This window comes from Phacochoerus africanus, chromosome 4, assembly GCF_016906955.1.
Source record: "Phacochoerus africanus isolate WHEZ1 chromosome 4, ROS_Pafr_v1, whole genome shotgun sequence".
Lineage (NCBI taxonomy): Eukaryota > Metazoa > Chordata > Mammalia > Artiodactyla > Suidae > Phacochoerus > Phacochoerus africanus.
The window spans coordinates 63,415,375-63,433,178 of NC_062547.1; the positions used below are offsets into that span (position 1 = coordinate 63,415,375).

Below are 17,804 nucleotides of genomic sequence, written 5' to 3' on the forward strand. Positions count from 1 at the left end.
GCTGTGTGGTGGGGAAGGGGACCTTTCCTCCAAATAAAGCTTTCCTGATTATTCTCAGGGCAGTACATGCTCAGATTGCCCAGAGGAGAGACTAGGGAAGAAGCCTGGTGACCAGCTTTGTTCTGTGAGGCAAAATTGGCCTTCTCTGTCTGGGCAAGCAAGGTTGTCCCTGGGCAGGCCCAGCTCCATCAGCTCAGCAGGCAGGCTGCAGTGTGCATATTCACAGTGGGAAACATGTTTGGGCAATGAAGACTCCTGGCATATTTTTTCATGTACCTATCCCATCTCTGATATTTTATTCTTACTGAAAATAAGCAATAAGCTCCACTTAAGGGAGTTCCCCTATGGTGCAGCAGGTTAAGGATCCAGCATTGTCACTTCAAGCGGCTCCAGTCCTTGACTTGGGAACTTGCCCATGCTGCGGGCACGGCTGAAGAAAACCCAAAACAACAAAACAAAAAGTGAAAAGAAAAATAAACATAAAAAAACAGTATGTTCCACTTAATCTTTTCACATAAATAATGTGACCTGGTGATGTGAAGAAAGTTTGAGGATCGCTTAGAGCAGTTGGAAAGAGTGGTGCTGCTCTGGTGTATGGGTCCACAGGTCCTTGTGTGGGCTCAACCCAGCTCTGTCCAGGGAAGCTGAGGATAAGAAGGCCTCTGGGCCTTGTCCCTGTTCCTCTTCCCCTTTATAAATAAGGACACCAAACTTCCCAAATGAGTAGGGGGCTCACCATGAAGTGGATAAGGGCTTCTCTGGGATGCCAATTTTTTTGGGTCAGAGTGATAAATTCTTTAGGTATGTTCTGTAAATTGTATGCAGAGACTGCTGTGGGTAGTTTGCTGGCTGCCTTTGTCTCCATCCTTCACCTTTTTTCTTCCTCACTAGGACCCATTTCCATTGCTTTTATTAAAAAAAAAAAAAAATCAGTTCCACTCACGGCTCAGCGGAAACTAATCTGACTAGTATCCGTGAGGATGCAGGTTCTACCCATGGCTTCTGTGGGTTAAGGATCCAGCATTGCCATGAGCTGTGGTGTAGGTCGAAGATGCGGCTCAGATCTGGCATTGCTGTGACTGTGGCGTAGGCCAGCCTGAGAAACCTTCATGTGCTGTGAGTGCAGCACTAAAAAGACCACACACACCAAAAAATCAGCTGACCAGCAGGAGGTGCTGCACCCCTGCGCTTGCTCAAGCAGAGCTGGCCCCAGGCCAGGGCCTACCATCCTCAGCAGGGTGAATGGCCATGTTCTTGGATCCAATTAGCATTCCTGATGGCTGCTAACTTCTCTCTTTCATTGCCTGCCAGGCCTTGGGTTTGCTTTTGCCTCTGGAGTTTTGTACCTCCTGAGTTTTTTATCGAGCTTTTCCTACCAGGTTTCGCAGCCTTTTTTCCTGACATCTGAGCAACCAAAGAAAACCCCCAAAGTTGAAATTGGCAAAGGACCTGATTGTCAAAAGAACGTGGCTTGGTCCCGTCCCGTGTGGCACCTTACAGGGTTATGACTATCACATCCTGATGTCTCAATTGCAAACTGTGACTGTGGCCTTTGTCCTTGGCCCCTGAGCTTTTCAGGGTACATTTGCTTTAGGCAGGAACACTCCTATGCTTCTGAGTGCCCTACATGCTGCCTGCTGTGGAGCGACCATAACAGCATTTCTAACAGGTCTTTGCTGCTGCCGAGATTTTTTTTTTCTCACATTTTTCCCCCTTTTAAAGAAATGGAAAGATTGTGCAACAAGTAATCTGAGAGTCCTGGGAACAGCTGTCCTGGCGGGAAGGAGGGCGAGATTTACAGTCTTGGAGCCGCCAGCCTACAGGCTCCCAGGCTCCAGAAATCCAGCCCTGATGGCTCCCTCGGCTGCACTAGCTCCTTTTCCTTCCCAGGCATTCTCCCCACCTTGAGTTTTTTGAGGCTTTCCTTGGTTTTTGTGGTCCTGACTTTTCCTTTGCCATCCATGTGTGCTGGAGAGCTCTGTCTGGGCCAGCTGAGAGCTTTTACCCACACTATAGGTTTGTGCCCTGCAGCTCAGACAGTTCAGGTGCCAAAGTGGGAGCCTGTGCCCCATTTCCACTGCATGTAGCAATCTGCTGTCCCGTTCTGCACAGGAAACTGCAGTTGCTCTCAAGGCAGCTCCTCCAGCAGCTGCTCTTGCTGGGACCAGTTCTAGGTGGTTCTGCCTTGGGGGGATGGGGCTTGGCGGGGGGCATTGAAGGTGTTCTTGGTCTTTGGGGGCTTGTTTTGCTCTCCTTGTTCTTATTCTCCATTTGGATTAGAGCTGAAATTCCTATAAGGGCCTATTTTGTCTTTTCTGCCAACACAGCCTAAAGACATGAATCACCAAAAGAATAGAGGCACTAAATTGGGGCTAAGGTAGTGGTACACAGACTCCTCTCTGGTCACTGTCCATAGGCAAGGATTCCACCAACTTGTTAGAACATGGGCAGGTCCTTGGGCTGAAGCAGTGGGTCTACAGACTAGGGCGGGGGGGTGTTTCTTTCCCAACTCTGCCTCAGACCACCATGTATTCTTCCTCCTGCCTAGTAGCATGCAGCACTGTCAGCCAGTCCCATCACATCTTCTGAACCCAGCTGTTACTTGGGTCGTAGTCTTCCATTGGGCTTTGATCCTAGCTAAATTTTGGGTCTACTTGAAGGTTCAGTATTTGAATGGGGGTTGCTGGTACTAGTGCCACCATCCCACTGCTGCTGAGCCATCTTAAGCTTTCACCCCATCACATTGCTGATGTCTGACTCTTCCAAAATGCTACCCACAGGTCTTTTGGGGGCCAGGGGTGGACACACACAGCTCCTGTCCCTCTCAGGAGTGGCCCTAGCCTGGGCTGGGACCAGGAGTTCAGGGAAGTATGGGGTTATTCTCTTGGACTTGGTCCTAGTCTTCTAGTTGCAGAGGGAGTGCACTCCATCTATTTTTGTCTCATGGTTTCCTTTTCCCAGGATCGGAGCATGTGGGTGTTTCTTAATAGCTCCAGGGGGAAAAGGAATGCTTGATGTTTTGGAAAGATTTGAGCTGGAAAGTGCAGACAGAGGCCATGGGGCATTCTTCCCAGACAACCAGCCTCAGCTTCCGATCCCTGGGGTCTTGGGAGGACTTGATTCCATTCCCAATTTGGGGCCTGCTGCTGCTGTTCCAAGGGTGTGACGCTTGCTCTTGGGAAAGGGGTAAGTCCCCTGGCAGGGGTTGGGGTGAGAAGAGAACTGGAGGGACACAGCCTAGCTGGTCTGCCTGCACCGCCAGGTAACCCCTCACCACTCACAGGGGTTGTAGCTAGAGGGAATCTGGTGCTCATGGGTGAGGGCAAGCCTTGTGGAATGTGCCCTGAATGAGAGGCCAACTGGTGAGCGGGTTTTTCCCATATGCGCCCTTGGTGTCCATGGGAGTGCAGTGTTGGTTGCATCCTCTCCAACAGAAGGTCTGCTTTGCTATGTGGTTGGAAACAAGCCCCATGCCCCTTCCCCAGTCAAGAGGAGCTGCAGAAAAAAGAAAGGACAACTTTCTTCCTGAACCTGTTTTTATTTTTTGTTCTACTCAACAGTGTATATAACCAGCTCCACTTTTTATAATTTTCTGTGTTTGTTTTTGGGGGTCTGAAGGAATGCAGGTGAGGCTGTAAGCTAGAGGTCCTGCACTCCAGAGCCCCTTTCTTGAGGTTTCTTATCTTCACCAAGCCCTGAGGAAAAGTCAGCATCACCTCTCTGAGATAGACATGGTGCAGAAAAGCAGACCCTGGGGGGATAATCTCAGCATCAGTGGATGCCTAATGGGCCTGACACACCAGTTCTTCAGAAGTGATGGCAAGAAGGATAGGCAGGGGAGCCTCTTAGGTGCAAAGACCAGAAAAGAAAGGTGCAAAGACCAGAAAAGAAGGCACCAGCCTGCACTTGGCACACATGGAACTCATTACTGGAAGCAGTTCTGTCTAGAAGCATAAACAGGCTCAGGCAGTTCTGGAGCTATTTACGCCTGCTGGATCCCAGGCTCTTCTAAGGGGAAGGTGGGTCTGTCCCCACCCACAGCTGTTTAGGCAGGGGGCGGAACTCCTAGTCTGCGGTGCTGTTCTCTGAGCCCTGACAGCAAGCAGGGAAGAGGAGGCTGACTCAGTCTGTGGTTCTTCTGTTCTTATGACTTGAATGGTACATTCCACACCATTTCTCTCACACTGGTTTCTCTCTTCCTCTATGTAGGTCCTGCCTAATCATTGGACACGGACTCTTAATAAAACGGTCTTCAGTTCCAGATTCCTTCCCAGCAAGCTATAGCTTAAGTCCATTTTCTTCCGTGAAAGGGACAGGACTCCATCAAGTTATGGAATTCCTCAGAGCCCTGGGCCTGTCCCCTGGGGTGGATTAGTCATGCCCAGCAGCTCACGCCTAGTCCCGCCTCCGGGAAGGCTGCCTGCCTGGCTGTTCACCCGGGCCTCCTGTGTAAAGACTGCCTGGCGGTCCTGCCCAGCCTCCCTGGTCGTCTGGGGTCCTTTGGTGGGGTGGCATCTCCCAAAGGATGATGACAGTCCCCCTGCACACACATACATGTGGTGCTGCTCTGTGTGCAAGGACCCATCACAAATGTTTTCTCTCTTCACCCCTCCGTCTTTTTCTGGGACTCTGGATCCTAACTGCTTCTCTCCTGGACCTTGCAATGATACTAGCCCAGGGAAGATCTCACTCAGCCTAAGGAAGAACACCCTGATATCTAGAGCTTTCCGAAGTGAGAAATGGGGTTTTAGAGACGAGGCCAGCTGGGCCCCAAGGCTCACTGGGGCTGACCCCCAGTAAACCTTTGCTCTGGTGGCCCATGAGGCTCCATTAGCTGGATCCTGTCATCAGCCACAGCTGACCCACAGTTCCCCTGCAGTCTTTCTTCTGTTTTCATTGTTCCCGTTGTTGTCTGTTGGGCATTTTCCCAACTTCTTTTGGCCTCTTCTCCTAAAGTCACATAGGGAAAGTACCTCCTAGGCTGCCTCCCCATTCCTCCCAGGTAATTAGAAGCAGGCTACAGTGGGCAGGAGTTGCCAGGCCATCAGTGATGGGCATCCTGGGAGTAGTGGCCATGCAGCCAGCTGACCTGGCTCCTGTAGCCCATCATCCCTTTCCCCAGTGGAGTTGGGATCTGGGCCTAGTGTGAAAGAAAGGGCTCTCAAAACCCAGAATAGCAGGTCAGTCACTATGGGCGGCAGAGCCTTTGAGGCCTGTTCTGTGCACATCTCTGAGGCGCATTACCAGTGCAAGTACCCTCCTAAATGATGGCAACCACTGGGAGTGTGGCAGGTCAGGGTGGCCACATCATCCAAGCCCTCTGAGAGGTACTGAATATGTGTTTTGGGGGGAGTTTTTTGGGGTTTTTGTTTTCTCTCTCTCTCTCTCTCTCTCTCTCTCTCTCTAAAAATAAGTATTGGCCCTTTTTTGGTCATGAATCCAGCATCTCAGCAGAAAATTGCCTGACATGAAAAGTCCCCTAAGGAATAGCATCTGCGTTTCAAAGAGCTTTTTTGTTTTAAGTGTAGTTTGTGTGTACTTCTTTAAAGCCTAGCTGTCTCCTGGCGTCTTGGAGTCTGCTTTCTTTTGAAGCTAGAAGCAGCCTTGAGGAGGTGCAGCTGGCCACCACCTGTGCAGAAACCCTGGCACTCCTCTCAGCTCCTTAAGGCCTTGGGCCCAAGCAGCTCTAACTTTCCTAGACTGACCTTGGCCTTGGGTTCTAGATTCAGCCTTCCCAGAGCCTCCAGGGCCCTGCAGTGATACTTAAAAGTTCCTAGGCTGCTCCCTGGTCCTCTGTCCTGTTAGCTTCCAGTCAAACTCCATTTGCCAAACAAATTATTTTGAGCTGCCCTTTGGCCTGTGTTTTATGGGTTCCCAGTACAGCTCGGCCTGTCTAGGGCCAGGGGGCTTTATGCCCAGAGATTCCCACAGGACAGTTGGGAAGCCGCTGGCATTGTCTTTCTGGGAAGATTCTGCTGTCTTGGAACAGATGGCAGGCTAGATTCCCACAGTGTTGGCCTGTGTGCTGCCCCACCCCTTCCCACTCGTGCACACGAGCTATAGCCACAGGCCAGCTGTCATGTGTGGTCATCGCACCCTTACTGTCCAGGGATCCCATCCCTCTTGCCTATGGGGCTTCCATCTGGCAGAGAACTTGATCTCTAGACCTGACTGCCATCTATGCCCAGTGTCCCAGGAACAGAACAGAGAGCAGAAGCCCGTTCACTCCTTGATGGCAGCCTCCAGCATGCGGGCAGTGGGAGGTGCCAGCTGGGCCTGAGGAGTTGCTGTAGGAGGAGTGGGAGGCCCAGGCAACTCCTAGTGCTGAAGCTCTCAGTTGGTTCAGTTGAGGGGCTCTGCAACTCTGCCCTTACCTTCTATCCTGTCTCCTTCCCTTGAGTTGGGTGGGGGAGTGGGGAGGAATCAGTGTTTTAATCAGATTTTACAAAAAACGTTTTAATTCTTTGTACAATTACCATCCTATGTAAAGATGAAATTTGTGTTGAGTTCAAGATTTTCATGGAATAAAGATAACACAGTACTTGAGGCCATCTTCATGTAACCCTTTCTAGAGAGTTTTGTGTGGGGGTGTTTTGGGGTTGGTGTGTTGTGAAATTGTGCATTTCCTGTCTTGTCTCCCTACCAGTAACTCCAACACAAGGCTCGGTGAACCAGTGAACCAAGATGTGGCTTGGTTCAAGTGAACCAAATGTGGCTGTCCCAAACAGGCTCCAGCATCCTTTGGTCTGCACTGCTGGTCCCTTTGGTCCTCTGGTCCTGGGGTCTGCTATATACCTCCCACCTTCTCTCCCATTCAGGCCTGCCCTGCCCAGCACTTCTCTGAAGCCTTGGAATAATACATACTCCCAGTGACCTTTCTAAGGCAGCTGAAATCCACTCACTCCATAGATTCTCAGGGCCACATCACATTTTGCCTCTACTAGTTCCCATGTGGGCCTCTCCTCATGGCTGTGGGGAGTTTGGGCTCAGAGCCACTGGCCCTCTTTTATGGTAGAAAAAAGTGTTTTTTCCCCTGACCCTGCCTAGCCTTCTCCACATAGCACAATGTCCTGTCCTGATCAGACTTTACCCATTGGCCCACTTCCTACCCCAGCCCCCCAAAGGTGCACAAGCAGCTGCCCCCAGCCTCTCCTGAACAGCAGTTTCTGTTACCGGAATCCATACTGGAAAGGATCTTGGCCTGGAGAAGTGCCCTGGCCTCTCCCACTCCCTTGGCTCAGCATCCTCTCTCTGCCATGCTTTACCCCTATGTATATAGGGTACCCTTGGTCCTGGGCCTCCGGCCTATGTAGTCCAGTGTTCCTACTCTGTCCTGTGGCCCTCATCTTGCAAATCACCCACACAGCTCCCTTTTGTATGTGTGAACCACAGGAGTGTCCTCACCAGGTTTCATATGTGACCCAGAGTCCTGAGCCCTATATCCTGGCATATCTAGTGTCTGGGTTTGGGGCTGGGCCTACAGTTCCCTTGTCCCAGGTGTCCCCAGTTGCTGCCATTTGTGTGAGGACATATGTCAGTAGCTGCTGAGGTTTGTGTCATTGTCTTGTCTCTTGCATGAAATGGTGAGCTCTTGCAGGGCAAAAGGCCCCTTCTGATCACTTTTGGTCATGCGCTGCATGCACCCTGAGACCATGCACCTCACAGAAGCTTAGCACGGCCCTCCATGAAGCAGCTACCAGCAAAGGTAGCCCCCACTTTGGGCAAAAGCGTGTGTCCTCCAACACCAGCATCAAGAGCCATCACCCTGGCAGGGAGCCCAGGGGATGCCAGGCCAAGCCATGAGGTGCCTCTCAGTGACAGGAATCCAAAAGGCAACATAGGTCCCACCTCCCACCTGGTGGTTAGTGACTTCATCATCTCCTAACTCTGTAGCACTAGTTGGGCTTCTGGGCCTACTTTCCCTTTCTCCCTCTCCAAGGTTTGCACCCAGCAGTGACACCCAGCTGACAGAAGTTCACTAGCATAAACCTCTGGAGTGGGAGCAGAGGGGGTCATGTTGGTTCTTGTGCACTCCTCACAGAGACAGGCACACCCCAGATGTGTCCACGCATTTGTAGCAACAAGTTATCTGCTCCTGAGGAGCTGGGACACATACTGCTTTCTCCCTGCAGCACATTGACTGCATCCCAACACAGGGACTTTTCTGAGGCACCCGTCTCCTGAGAGGAAGGGGAGTCTGGCCAGAGGTTTCCTTTACTAGTTATGACATTGAGCACCTCCCCCATTTGCTCCTGGTTGTCCAGGGAGGTTGCCTGGCTGACCTGCCTGCATCCGTCTCTCCCACTGCAAAGTACGATACACTGTGTCCTTCTCCCTTGTCATCACTCTCCTTACCTGTCCCGCGGCTATGTGGCCAGGCCTTGGCCCATGCTGGCAACAGTGGTCTCTCTCACCCCAACTCAAATCTCTGCTTCCCCTGGGAGAGTAGGAAGGAGCGAGCTTCAGAAGGTAGTGCCCTTGGAGGCCACTGAATTGTTAACTTTTTAGCTGTGTGACCTGGGGCAAGTCCCTTAACTTCTCTGAGCCTCATTTTGCCAAGCTGTCAGATGGACATTAACATGGTTCCAAGGCAAAGCCAGTTGGGGTGCAATTGTTCAGGTCACTCTAGACTAGGCCTCTGACCCACAAGGAGATCTCATAGCTCAGCTCCCAATGCATTCGGTATCTTCTTTTAATGGAGCTAGTGGTTTGGAGCTTGGCAGGGAAGCTTTTTGGGCATGGTCCCTGCTAGGAAAAGGCGGCAGGCAAATGGGTAGGTGACACCTCACAAGTCTTTCCCTTCCCTGTGACCAACTCCCATTCCATACAGAACCCAGTCACCTTCCCTGTCACTGTCACTGGTCCTTCTCCTGAATTCACCCTCTGTTCTCTCCTCGCTCTGCATTCAAGGCCAACTCCCAGTCTTCCCTATAGCCTTACCACCTTCTCTTTTCCTCCACAGAGATGGCTCCGAAGTCAAAAAAGAAGGGGCACCCTGGGAGGGAGCAGAAGAAGGTATGTGGTTTCTGGGTGTCCTTTGGCAGGTGAGCAGTAGCCACCTGCCTCTGTAGGCGCTGGGGGGACCTTGTGTCTGATCCAGGCTGGGTCGCCCTGCCTGATGTCAGTCTCTCTGTCTGCAGCACCATCACCACCACCATCAGCAGATGCAGCAGGCCCCGGCCCCCATGCCCCAGCAGCCCCCGCCGCCTCCCCAGCAGCCCCCACAGCCGCAGCAGCAGCAGCAGCAGCAACAGCAGCCCCCACCCCCGCCTCCCCCACCGTCCATGCCACAGCAGACAGCCCCTGCAATGAAGTCCTCGCCTCCGCCCTTCATCGCCGCGCAGGTGCCTGTCCTGGAACCCCAACTCCCAGGCAGCGTGTTCGACCCCATTGGTCACTTCACCCAGCCCATCTTGCACCTGCCGCAGCCTGAGCTGCCCCCTCACCTGCCCCAGCCTCCCGAGCACAGCACTCCGCCTCATCTTAACCAGCACTCGGTGGTCTCTCCTCCAGGTGAGCTACAACCATGCTTACCAAGGTGTTGGGAGGGCCCCTTCCCACCCTGGTCTTACCCACTGCTGGGGCACTTTGCATAACTTGTAGAATTCCTCTTAAGTTACCCTCAGTTGTCTTCTCTCTAAGAGGAAGTTAGCAGCTTCTCAGAGCCATTATGGAAATTACACAAGGGACACCAGGCCAGACCTTGCACAGAAAGTTAGTGCCACAGAAGATACTGATTCGTATCTTCCGCTAGGCCAGGCATAGTGTGAGTTGGAGAAAGATGTGACCCCTCTGTGGCTTCTCGTCAGGGATAGAGGGTTTGAAGGGCACACATACTGTAGAGCACATAACTATAGGAATAAGGGAGGACTTGTCCCGCAGAGCAGTTGGAAGGAAGGGAGGAAGGTTGGAGGTGTGGAGTGTAGGGCATGAGGGTGCAGGTGAGAGGCCCGATCCTGTAGACCTCTCTGAACACTGTTCTTATACTGCAGTTTGGGGGAAGCCAAGGAGGGTGGGGGGAGGTTTCCAGTTGAAGGAGGCAAGTAGGAGATGAGAATGAGAGGAAGATTGGACTGGGGGCCACTGGGCATGTGAGCCTCACTGCCCCGCTGTTGTGTCATTCCAGCTTTGCACAATGCGCTGCCTCAGCAGCCATCACGGCCCAGTAACCGAGCTGCCGCCCTGCCCCCCAAGACTGCCCGTCCCCCAGCTGTATCACCTGCCCTGGCCCAGCCACCCTTGATCCCACAACCCCCCATGGCTCAGCCCCCCCAAGTGCTACTGCAGGAGGATGAAGATCCACCTGCTCCACCCCTCACCTCCATGCAGATGCAGCTCTATTTGCAGCAGCTGCAGAAGGTGCAGCCACCCACACCACTACTCCCTTCCGTGAAGGTGCAGTCCCAGCCCCCGCCCCCTCTGCCACCCCCTCCTCACCCCTCTGTGCAGCAGCAGCTACAGCAGCAGCAGCAGCAGCAGCCACCTCCGCCACCACCCCAGCCACAGCCACCACCCCAGCAGCAGCACCAGCCACCGCCACGGCCCGTGCATATGCAGCCCATGCAGTTCCCTACCCATATCCAGCAGCCCCCACCTCCCCCAGGCCAGCAGCCTCCTCACCCACCCACGGGCCAACAGCCACCTCCGCCGCAGCCTGCCAAGCCTCAGCAAGTCATCCAACATCACCCTTCACCCCGGCACCACAAGTCAGACCCCTACTCAACTGGTAAGTGTACCACCACCCTGCCCCTGCTCCAGGGAGGCTCGCCCTAGATCCAAGGTTTTGTCTTTTGAGAAACCAGTTGGGTCAGTTTTGTGCTGCAAGCTGAGGTGGGCTCAGAACTGAACCTCAGAAGCTCTAGGTTGGTTTGAGAGAGAGCCGGAAGGATGCAATGATACTTCACACAGTGTTTTAATCAGGTGTCCATCTTGCTTGCAAGCTGAGATGACAGGATAAGGTCTCTATTGTCCGTTTTCTTGGATCTCACAGTCAAAAGAGTGTCACAGTACAGAGTTGCGTGGTGGCTCAGCAGAAACAAATCCAACTAGGAACCATGAGGTTGCAGGTTCGATCCCTGGCCTCGCTTTGTGGGTTAAGGATCTGGTGTTGCCGTGAGCTGTGGTGTAGGTTACAGATGTGGCTCGGATCCTGCCTTGCTGTGGCTATGGTGTAGGCTGGCAGCTGTACCTCTGATAAGACCCCTAGCCTGGAAACCTCCATATGCCACAAGTGCAGCCCTAAAAAGCAAAAAAAAAAAAAAAAAAGTGTTAACACTACAATGAGATTCCTGCTATGTGGGGAAGCCAGGAGCCCAGGGGAGGCACCTGCTCCATTCCTCAGGGTTGGGTCAGGCTTCTTGGAGGAGGTGACCAGAAAATGAGTAGGAGATAGTTTAACAGTGTGGTATGAGGTCTAGGCAGAGCTAAGAACATGTCTGGGCAGTGAGGGCTGTTTGGAAACCTGCAGAAACGGGCTCTGCTTTCCATCAACAACAGCATTGGGCAGGCCATGCCCTCTTCCCTTTCGTGAGCGCTTGTTTTTTAGGTGTCTGTGACTGAACCGTTCTGGCCGACCATGATGGAGCAATGTTCTGGTAGATGGTTCTGAGGATTAGAGTTGAGGTTCCAGGACTTGACGTATATAATCATGCAGCCTGGTTTGGGGGGGGGGGGGCATGTGCAGTGGGCGCCACTTGCACATTGAACCACAAGGCTGTTGACTTTAGGCTGTGATTGCTCCTAAACCCAGCAAAAGCTGCCAGGTGCCAATCGGATTGTGCACCAAGCTGAGAACAGCTGGCTGTTCTCTCTGGGGTGGACCAGTGTTGGTCCCTAGCAGCTATGCAGTTGTGTTTGTTTTCCACTTTTGAGCAAGGTTGGGTTTCCCTGTCGGGACCATTGGTAGGCAGGTGTGAGATGCCTTTGGAAGAGTAAGCACTCAGGACAGAGCAGGTCCTTTCTGGCTACCTGTGCTTCAAGTGTGTCTAGGCCCATCTCCTCCTGAGCTCCTGTGGCCTGGAATGGGTCACAGTGAGTGATGTGCATTAGAGCCCAGCCAGGGGCTTTGAGCCAAAGCACAAGTTGTTGGAGTCTAAGGAAGCTTGGCAGAGATCCCTGGGCACCTGGCCAGCTTGCAGGCACTGCCCCAGAGCTACTGGGCTCCCCTCTAGGTGCTGCTAGATAATAAAGCCACCAGCAGGCAGGAGATTCTTACAGGTCATAGTCCTGAGAGCCTGCCATAGCCCAGGTCAGCCTTAACAGATTGCTCCTGAGGGAGCCGTTCCAGACAGGAGGCTGTTGTAGTTACATGTTTATGAATGGTGGCAGGCCCAGACCAGGGCCAGCAAAACCAGCCACACGGAGCTGGGAGCCTGGGCACAGAACAGAGGGGTTCTCATCACCATTTCCAAACAGCTGTTCTGCCTTTTAAGATTAAGAGTCTCCTTGCTCTAAAGAGGGGGTCCACCACACCTAGGGATATTGTGGTCTGTTCTATGCCCAGGAAAAGGAGTGCCCCTGGCCAGAGAACCTGTGGAGGGCCCAAGGGTGTCAGTGCTGTCAGGCAGAAGCTGGAGGCAGTCCTGGAGGAAGTCAGTGGAAAGGCTGGCATGCAGAATCTTAGCTTAGGTTGTTCAGGAGCATAGGTGCTGCACTTAGGTGGTTTTGTGTTGGTTTTTTTTTTTTTTTTTTTTTTTTTTTGCTTTCCCACCTATGCAATATAGAAGTTCCCAGGCTAGGGACTGAATATGAGCTGCAGCTGCCAGATCCTTTTACCCACTACACCCAGCCAGGGATTGAACCCGTGCCTCAGAGTGACCCAAGCCACTGCAGTAAGATTCTTTTTTTTTTTTTTTTTTTTTTTTTAATTTTTTTGAGTGAGTTTTTTTTGTTGTTGTTGTTGTTTTAATTTTCTTGATGGTTTCCTTTATTTGGCCACATCCATGGCATGTGGGAGTTCCCAGGCCAGGGATTGAACCTGTGCCATAGCAGCTACTCAAACTGCTCTGGTAACAATGCTGGATCCTTAACTCACTGTACCACAGCAGGAACTCCCAAGAGGTGGTTTTTCTTTGTGAGCAAATATAGCTTGTTCCATGCCAGAGCTGACCAACCAGATCAGGGATTCTTTTTTTTTTTTTTTTTTTTGGCTTTTTAGGGCCACACCTGTGGCATTATGGAGGTTCCCAGGCTAGGGGTCTTATCAGAGCTACAGCTGCGGTCCTGCACCACAGCCACAGCAAGGCAGGATCCAAGTGTGTCTTTGATCTATATCACAGCTCGCAGTAACACTGGATCCTTAACCCACTGAGCAAGGCTAGGGATCGAACCCACAACCTCATGGTTCCTAGTCGGATTCGTTTCTGCTGCGCCACAACAGGAACTCCCGAGATCAGGGATTCTTACAAGAGGGTGTGCACATGCTGGGGTTGATCCTTAACCCACTGAGCAAGGCTAGGGATCGAACCCACAACCTCATGGTTCCTAGTCGGATTCGTTTCTGCTGCGCCACAACAGGAACTCCCGAGATCAGGGATTCTTACAAGAGGGTGTGCACATGCTGGGGTTGAGGTGGTGGAATTGTCCAGGACAGAACTCAGCTCTTCCAGCTTGCTCGGTCCTGAGGTGTTGGCCCACTATGATGTGGGGTTGTTTCCTCAACAGTGGAGTGTAAGTGTCAGGCTAATGTTTTGAGGGGGGTGTCTTTTTAGGGCTGCATCTGCCGCATATGGAGGTTCCCAGGCTAGGCATCTAATCACAGCTGTTGCTGCCAGCCTACACTGCAGCCACAGCATCACCAGATCCAAGCCGTGTCTGCTACCTACACCACAGCTCACAACAATTCCAAATCCTTAACCTACTGAGTGGGGCCAGGGATTAAACCTGCATACTCAGTGGATGCCAGTGAGATTCATTTCTGTCGAGCCATGATGGGAACTCCCAAAAGTTTGGGTTGATGAGCCCTTCCCAGGGGCTCTTTTCAGGCTCTTACCCTGTGCTGGCTGCCTGGTACCCCCAGCCTTTGATTGGATGAAGGTGGGTGGGCTGGCTCACTTTCTCCAAGAACAACTACTTCAATACCTGTTCTACTAGTTCTGCTGCAATGCAGGCCAGTTGGATCCTTCCTCCTCTTGTGTGGGCTTTGCAGGCTGAGTTGTCTTAGGAAGTTTCCTGGGTATCTGGCCCTAGACCCAAAGCGGCTGTCCAGGCAGACAGGCCAAGCCACATGGGGACAGTTGGGAACCATGCTGCCTGCTCTTTGGGGTCATTAACATACCTTCTGTTTAACCCAGGTCATACCGCAGAACCATCTAAAGAGCTTTTAAAAAGTATTCAAGCTCAGTCCCCATCTAGGATCATATATATTTGTACTTTTCAAAGTTTCTTAATGGAAACAGTTACAGTAGTATCAAACACCAGGACTGAGCTCATGGCTCCACAAAGCCCTGCTGCCCACTAAGCACAGGACCAGTATACCAGGGGCTCAGCTGTTGTGAGGCTTCCCTTGGGTTGGGACGGCCTGGCCTCTGTATCAGACATACTGATAAGCTCTTTGTCCCCTCTCCTAGGTCACCTCCGTGAAGCCCCCTCTCCGCTTATGATACATTCCCCCCAGATGCCACAGTTCCAGAGCCTGACCCACCAGTCACCACCCCAGCAAAATGTCCAGCCTAAGAAGCAGGTAAAGGGCAGGGCTGGGCCACAGCCCCCAGAAACAGGCACGGGCCGGATCCAGGGGCACCTCTCCGCCTCACCGGCCGCCATACCTGTGCCATCCCAGGAGCTGCGTGCGGCCTCTGTGGTCCAGCCCCAGCCCCTGGTGGTGGTGAAGGAGGAGAAGATCCACTCACCCATCATCCGCAGTGAACCCTTCAGCCCCTCGCTGCGGCCGGAGCCCCCCAAGCACCCGGAGAGCATCAAGGCCCCCGTCCATCTGCCCCAGCGTGAGTGCCCTCTTCACCCCCAGCCAAGTTTGAGGTCCCCAGGCCTGCATTGGATATGAGCTTTCTGTGGGCCAGTCAGCCGTGCCCCACTGTGGGGGGGCTGGGCCCAGGCCCATGGACTATTTGTGTTCCAGGGCCTGAGATGAAGCCCGTGGATGTTGGGAGGCCCGTGATTCGGCCCCCTGAGCAGAATGCACCCCCACCAGGGGCCCCTGACAAGGACAAACAGAAACAGGAGCCGAAGACACCAGTTGCACCCAAAAAGGTAGGAGCGGAGGATTCATGAGTGTTCCTCACCCCCACCCCAGGGAGATGCCTTGTTATGTGTGTCCTTGGACTTTGGGCCTCTTTGGAGGAGCCTGAGCAGAGTCCCTCACCAGTCCCTATGGTCTCTCTGCCTCGCAGGATCTAAAAATCAAGAACATGGGCTCCTGGGCTAGCCTTGTGCAGAAGCATCCCACCACCCCGTCCTCCACAGCCAAGTCATCAAGCGACAGCTTTGAGCAGTTCCGCCGGGCGGCCCGGGAAAAGGAGGAGCGTGAGAAGGCCCTGAAGGCACAAGCTGAGCATGCAGAGAAGGAGAAGGAACGGCTTCGGCAGGAGCGCATGAGGTGGGTGAGGGCTCTTGGCTGGTGCAGGGGCTCCCAGAGCTTACAGTGGTCCCCATCCTGACAAGAAACCCTGCTCTGCTCAGGAGCCGAGAGGATGAGGATGCACTGGAGCAGGCCAGGCGAGCCCACGAGGAGGCCCGCCGGCGCCAGGAGCAGCAGCAGCAGCAGCAACGACAGGAGCAGCAGCAGCAGCAACAACAACAGGCTGCTGCTGTGGCCGCTGCCGCCGCCCCCCAGGCCCGGAGCTCCCAGCCCCAGTCCATGTTGGACCAGCAGAGGGAGTTGGCCCGAAAGCAGGAGCAGGAGCGAAGGCGCCGGGAAGCGGTGAGTTGGTGGGTCTCTGATGGGAACCACTGGGCAGGTCCATCCACCCTTGAGGAGTTGAGAAAAGGGACCCTGAATACAGAGAGGGCAGGGGGCGTTCACATTCTAAGAGGTGGGGTGCAAGCAGAGAACTATTGGGTGGGTAGTCAGAACAGGACTTCTTGTCTGCACCATGCTGGCATCTGGGCTTCAGAGGTGCTGGGAGGTTCTGGAGTGTAGGCCCTGAGAAAATAGCCAATGCTGATGGATGGGGGTGGGGGTTTGGAGCCACAGCAAAGACAGGGCACCAAGTTTCACTCCCTCCCTTCTCTCTTCTCCAGATGGCAGCTACCATTGACATGAATTTCCAGAGTGATCTATTGTCAATATTTGAAGAAAATCTTTTCTGAGAGCACCTAGGTGATTTCTGACTTTGATTTTCTGGCAAAACGTTGACTCTCCATAGTGTTAGGGGCAGTGGTGGAGGCAGTAGCAGCGGCAAGGGGGTGTCTCCTGGCCTGGCCCTCCTGCATGCTACGCCTGGGGCAGGCCTGATAGGCAGCTGAGGATCGCAGAGCCTGTCTGCCTTACAGCCAGCCGGACGTCCCGCTACCCGCCACCCCCCACAGGACGTCGGCTCAGAGCACACCTCGCTATGGGCAAGTGCTGGCCAGACCCAAGCCTGAGTCCCCGCGTGTGGGGCAGAGGCCCTTCTCTCCGCCAAATGTCTACACAGTATACACAGGACATCGTTGCTGCCACCACCGTGACTGGTTTACTGTCCCCAAGAACGTGACGTTTGTGACGTCCTGCCTGCCAGGAGTCCTTCCCCACACCCCAGCTGCTCCTGCCCACACCCAGGAGACCAGGGCAGGCCTGCAAGAGCTGGAAGCGGTGAGGGCTCTGGCCTACCCCCTTGCTGGCACTGACTTTGCCTTGAACAGACCCCACCCCTCCCCTCCCCTCCCCCCACAAGCCTTTAATCGAGAGCCGCTCTCTGTAAGTGTTCGCTTGTGCAAAAGGGAATAGTGCCGTGGAGGTGTGTGTGTGTCCATGGCAATCTGGAGCGAGGTGACTGTCACACGCGCGTGTGTGGGCCGGCCTCGCCCGGCGAGTGAGGCCACCAACCAAAGTCAGTTCCTTCCCACCTGTGTTTCTGGGTTTTTGTGTTTTTTTTTTGTTTTATTTTTTTTTCCTATATATATATTTTTTGTTGGATTCTATTTTATTTTTAATTCTCTCTTCTCCAGACACAATGGCACTGCTTATCTCAAAAAATGGTGTGATCGTCTCCTCATTAAGCGGCGGCTGCCACCGCGCTGTGGGTAGTGTGTGACCGTGGCTGTACTGTGTAGTGAAACATAGTTGGCATATCTTTGTTTGAAGTTTGTTGGTGACTCCACCAAACTGGTGTAAAAAAAAAAACTCAAAAAAAAAAAAAAAAACCTCAAAAAAAAAGCCCCACAAAAAAAAAATACAAAACACAAAAAAAACTGCTATATTTTACTGTTTCAAACTTTACTAGTCTATTTTTAATTATAAAACCAGAAATGCATTTTCTTTTGCCTTTTTTCTCTTCCCCCCCCCCAATTTGTTGGCTTCTTTGTTTTTTAATATCAAATATGTTGAGTTTTTTTTTTGGTTTTTTTTTTTTAAACCAGGAAAGGAAAGGGCCAAGGGGCCATAGGCAATAGGCCACCCTGAAGCAGAGGCTCCCTGCCTCATGCCTGCCCCTACCAACTGGCTGCCCCTTCCCCCACTGTTTTTTTTAATTTTATAATTGGAGCCCTTGGTGAGGTTACGTGTGCCATGAAAACCCACTCTACACCACGACGCTGGTGCCTCAGTGTTGGCCAAACTCTGGAGTCACTGACTGGTTTGACTTTCATACAGTGAATATGCATTTGGTCTGTACTGATCATGGAATAAACACATCTCTCTTTTTTAA

The 17,804-nt window shown here is 52.7% G+C and overlaps 1 protein-coding gene across 6 annotated transcripts in view; it reads left to right on the forward strand.

Moving 5' to 3' along the window:
• BRD4 (bromodomain containing 4) overlaps positions 1 to 17,804 on the forward strand; it is a 95,318-nt gene extending 77,514 nt beyond the window's left edge. For 4 of the 6 annotated variants that reach the window (XM_047776758.1, XM_047776759.1, XM_047776760.1 and 1 more), the window contains 8 exons: positions 8,963 to 9,015; positions 9,141 to 9,513; positions 10,127 to 10,726; positions 14,568 to 14,942; positions 15,077 to 15,207; positions 15,348 to 15,553; positions 15,637 to 15,877; positions 16,198 to 17,804. In XM_047776758.1, the coding sequence (XP_047632714.1) occupies positions 8,963 to 9,015; positions 9,141 to 9,513; positions 10,127 to 10,726; positions 14,568 to 14,942; positions 15,077 to 15,207; positions 15,348 to 15,553; positions 15,637 to 15,877; positions 16,198 to 16,266 (2,048 nt within the window). In that variant the 3' untranslated portion in view covers positions 16,267 to 17,804. Of the gene's footprint in view, positions 1 to 4,209; positions 6,558 to 8,962; positions 9,016 to 9,140; positions 9,514 to 10,126; positions 10,727 to 14,567; positions 14,943 to 15,076; positions 15,208 to 15,347; positions 15,554 to 15,636; positions 15,878 to 16,197 lie in introns of those variants that run through there. The other 2 variants (XM_047776757.1, XM_047776762.1) reach the window with 2 other exon arrangements.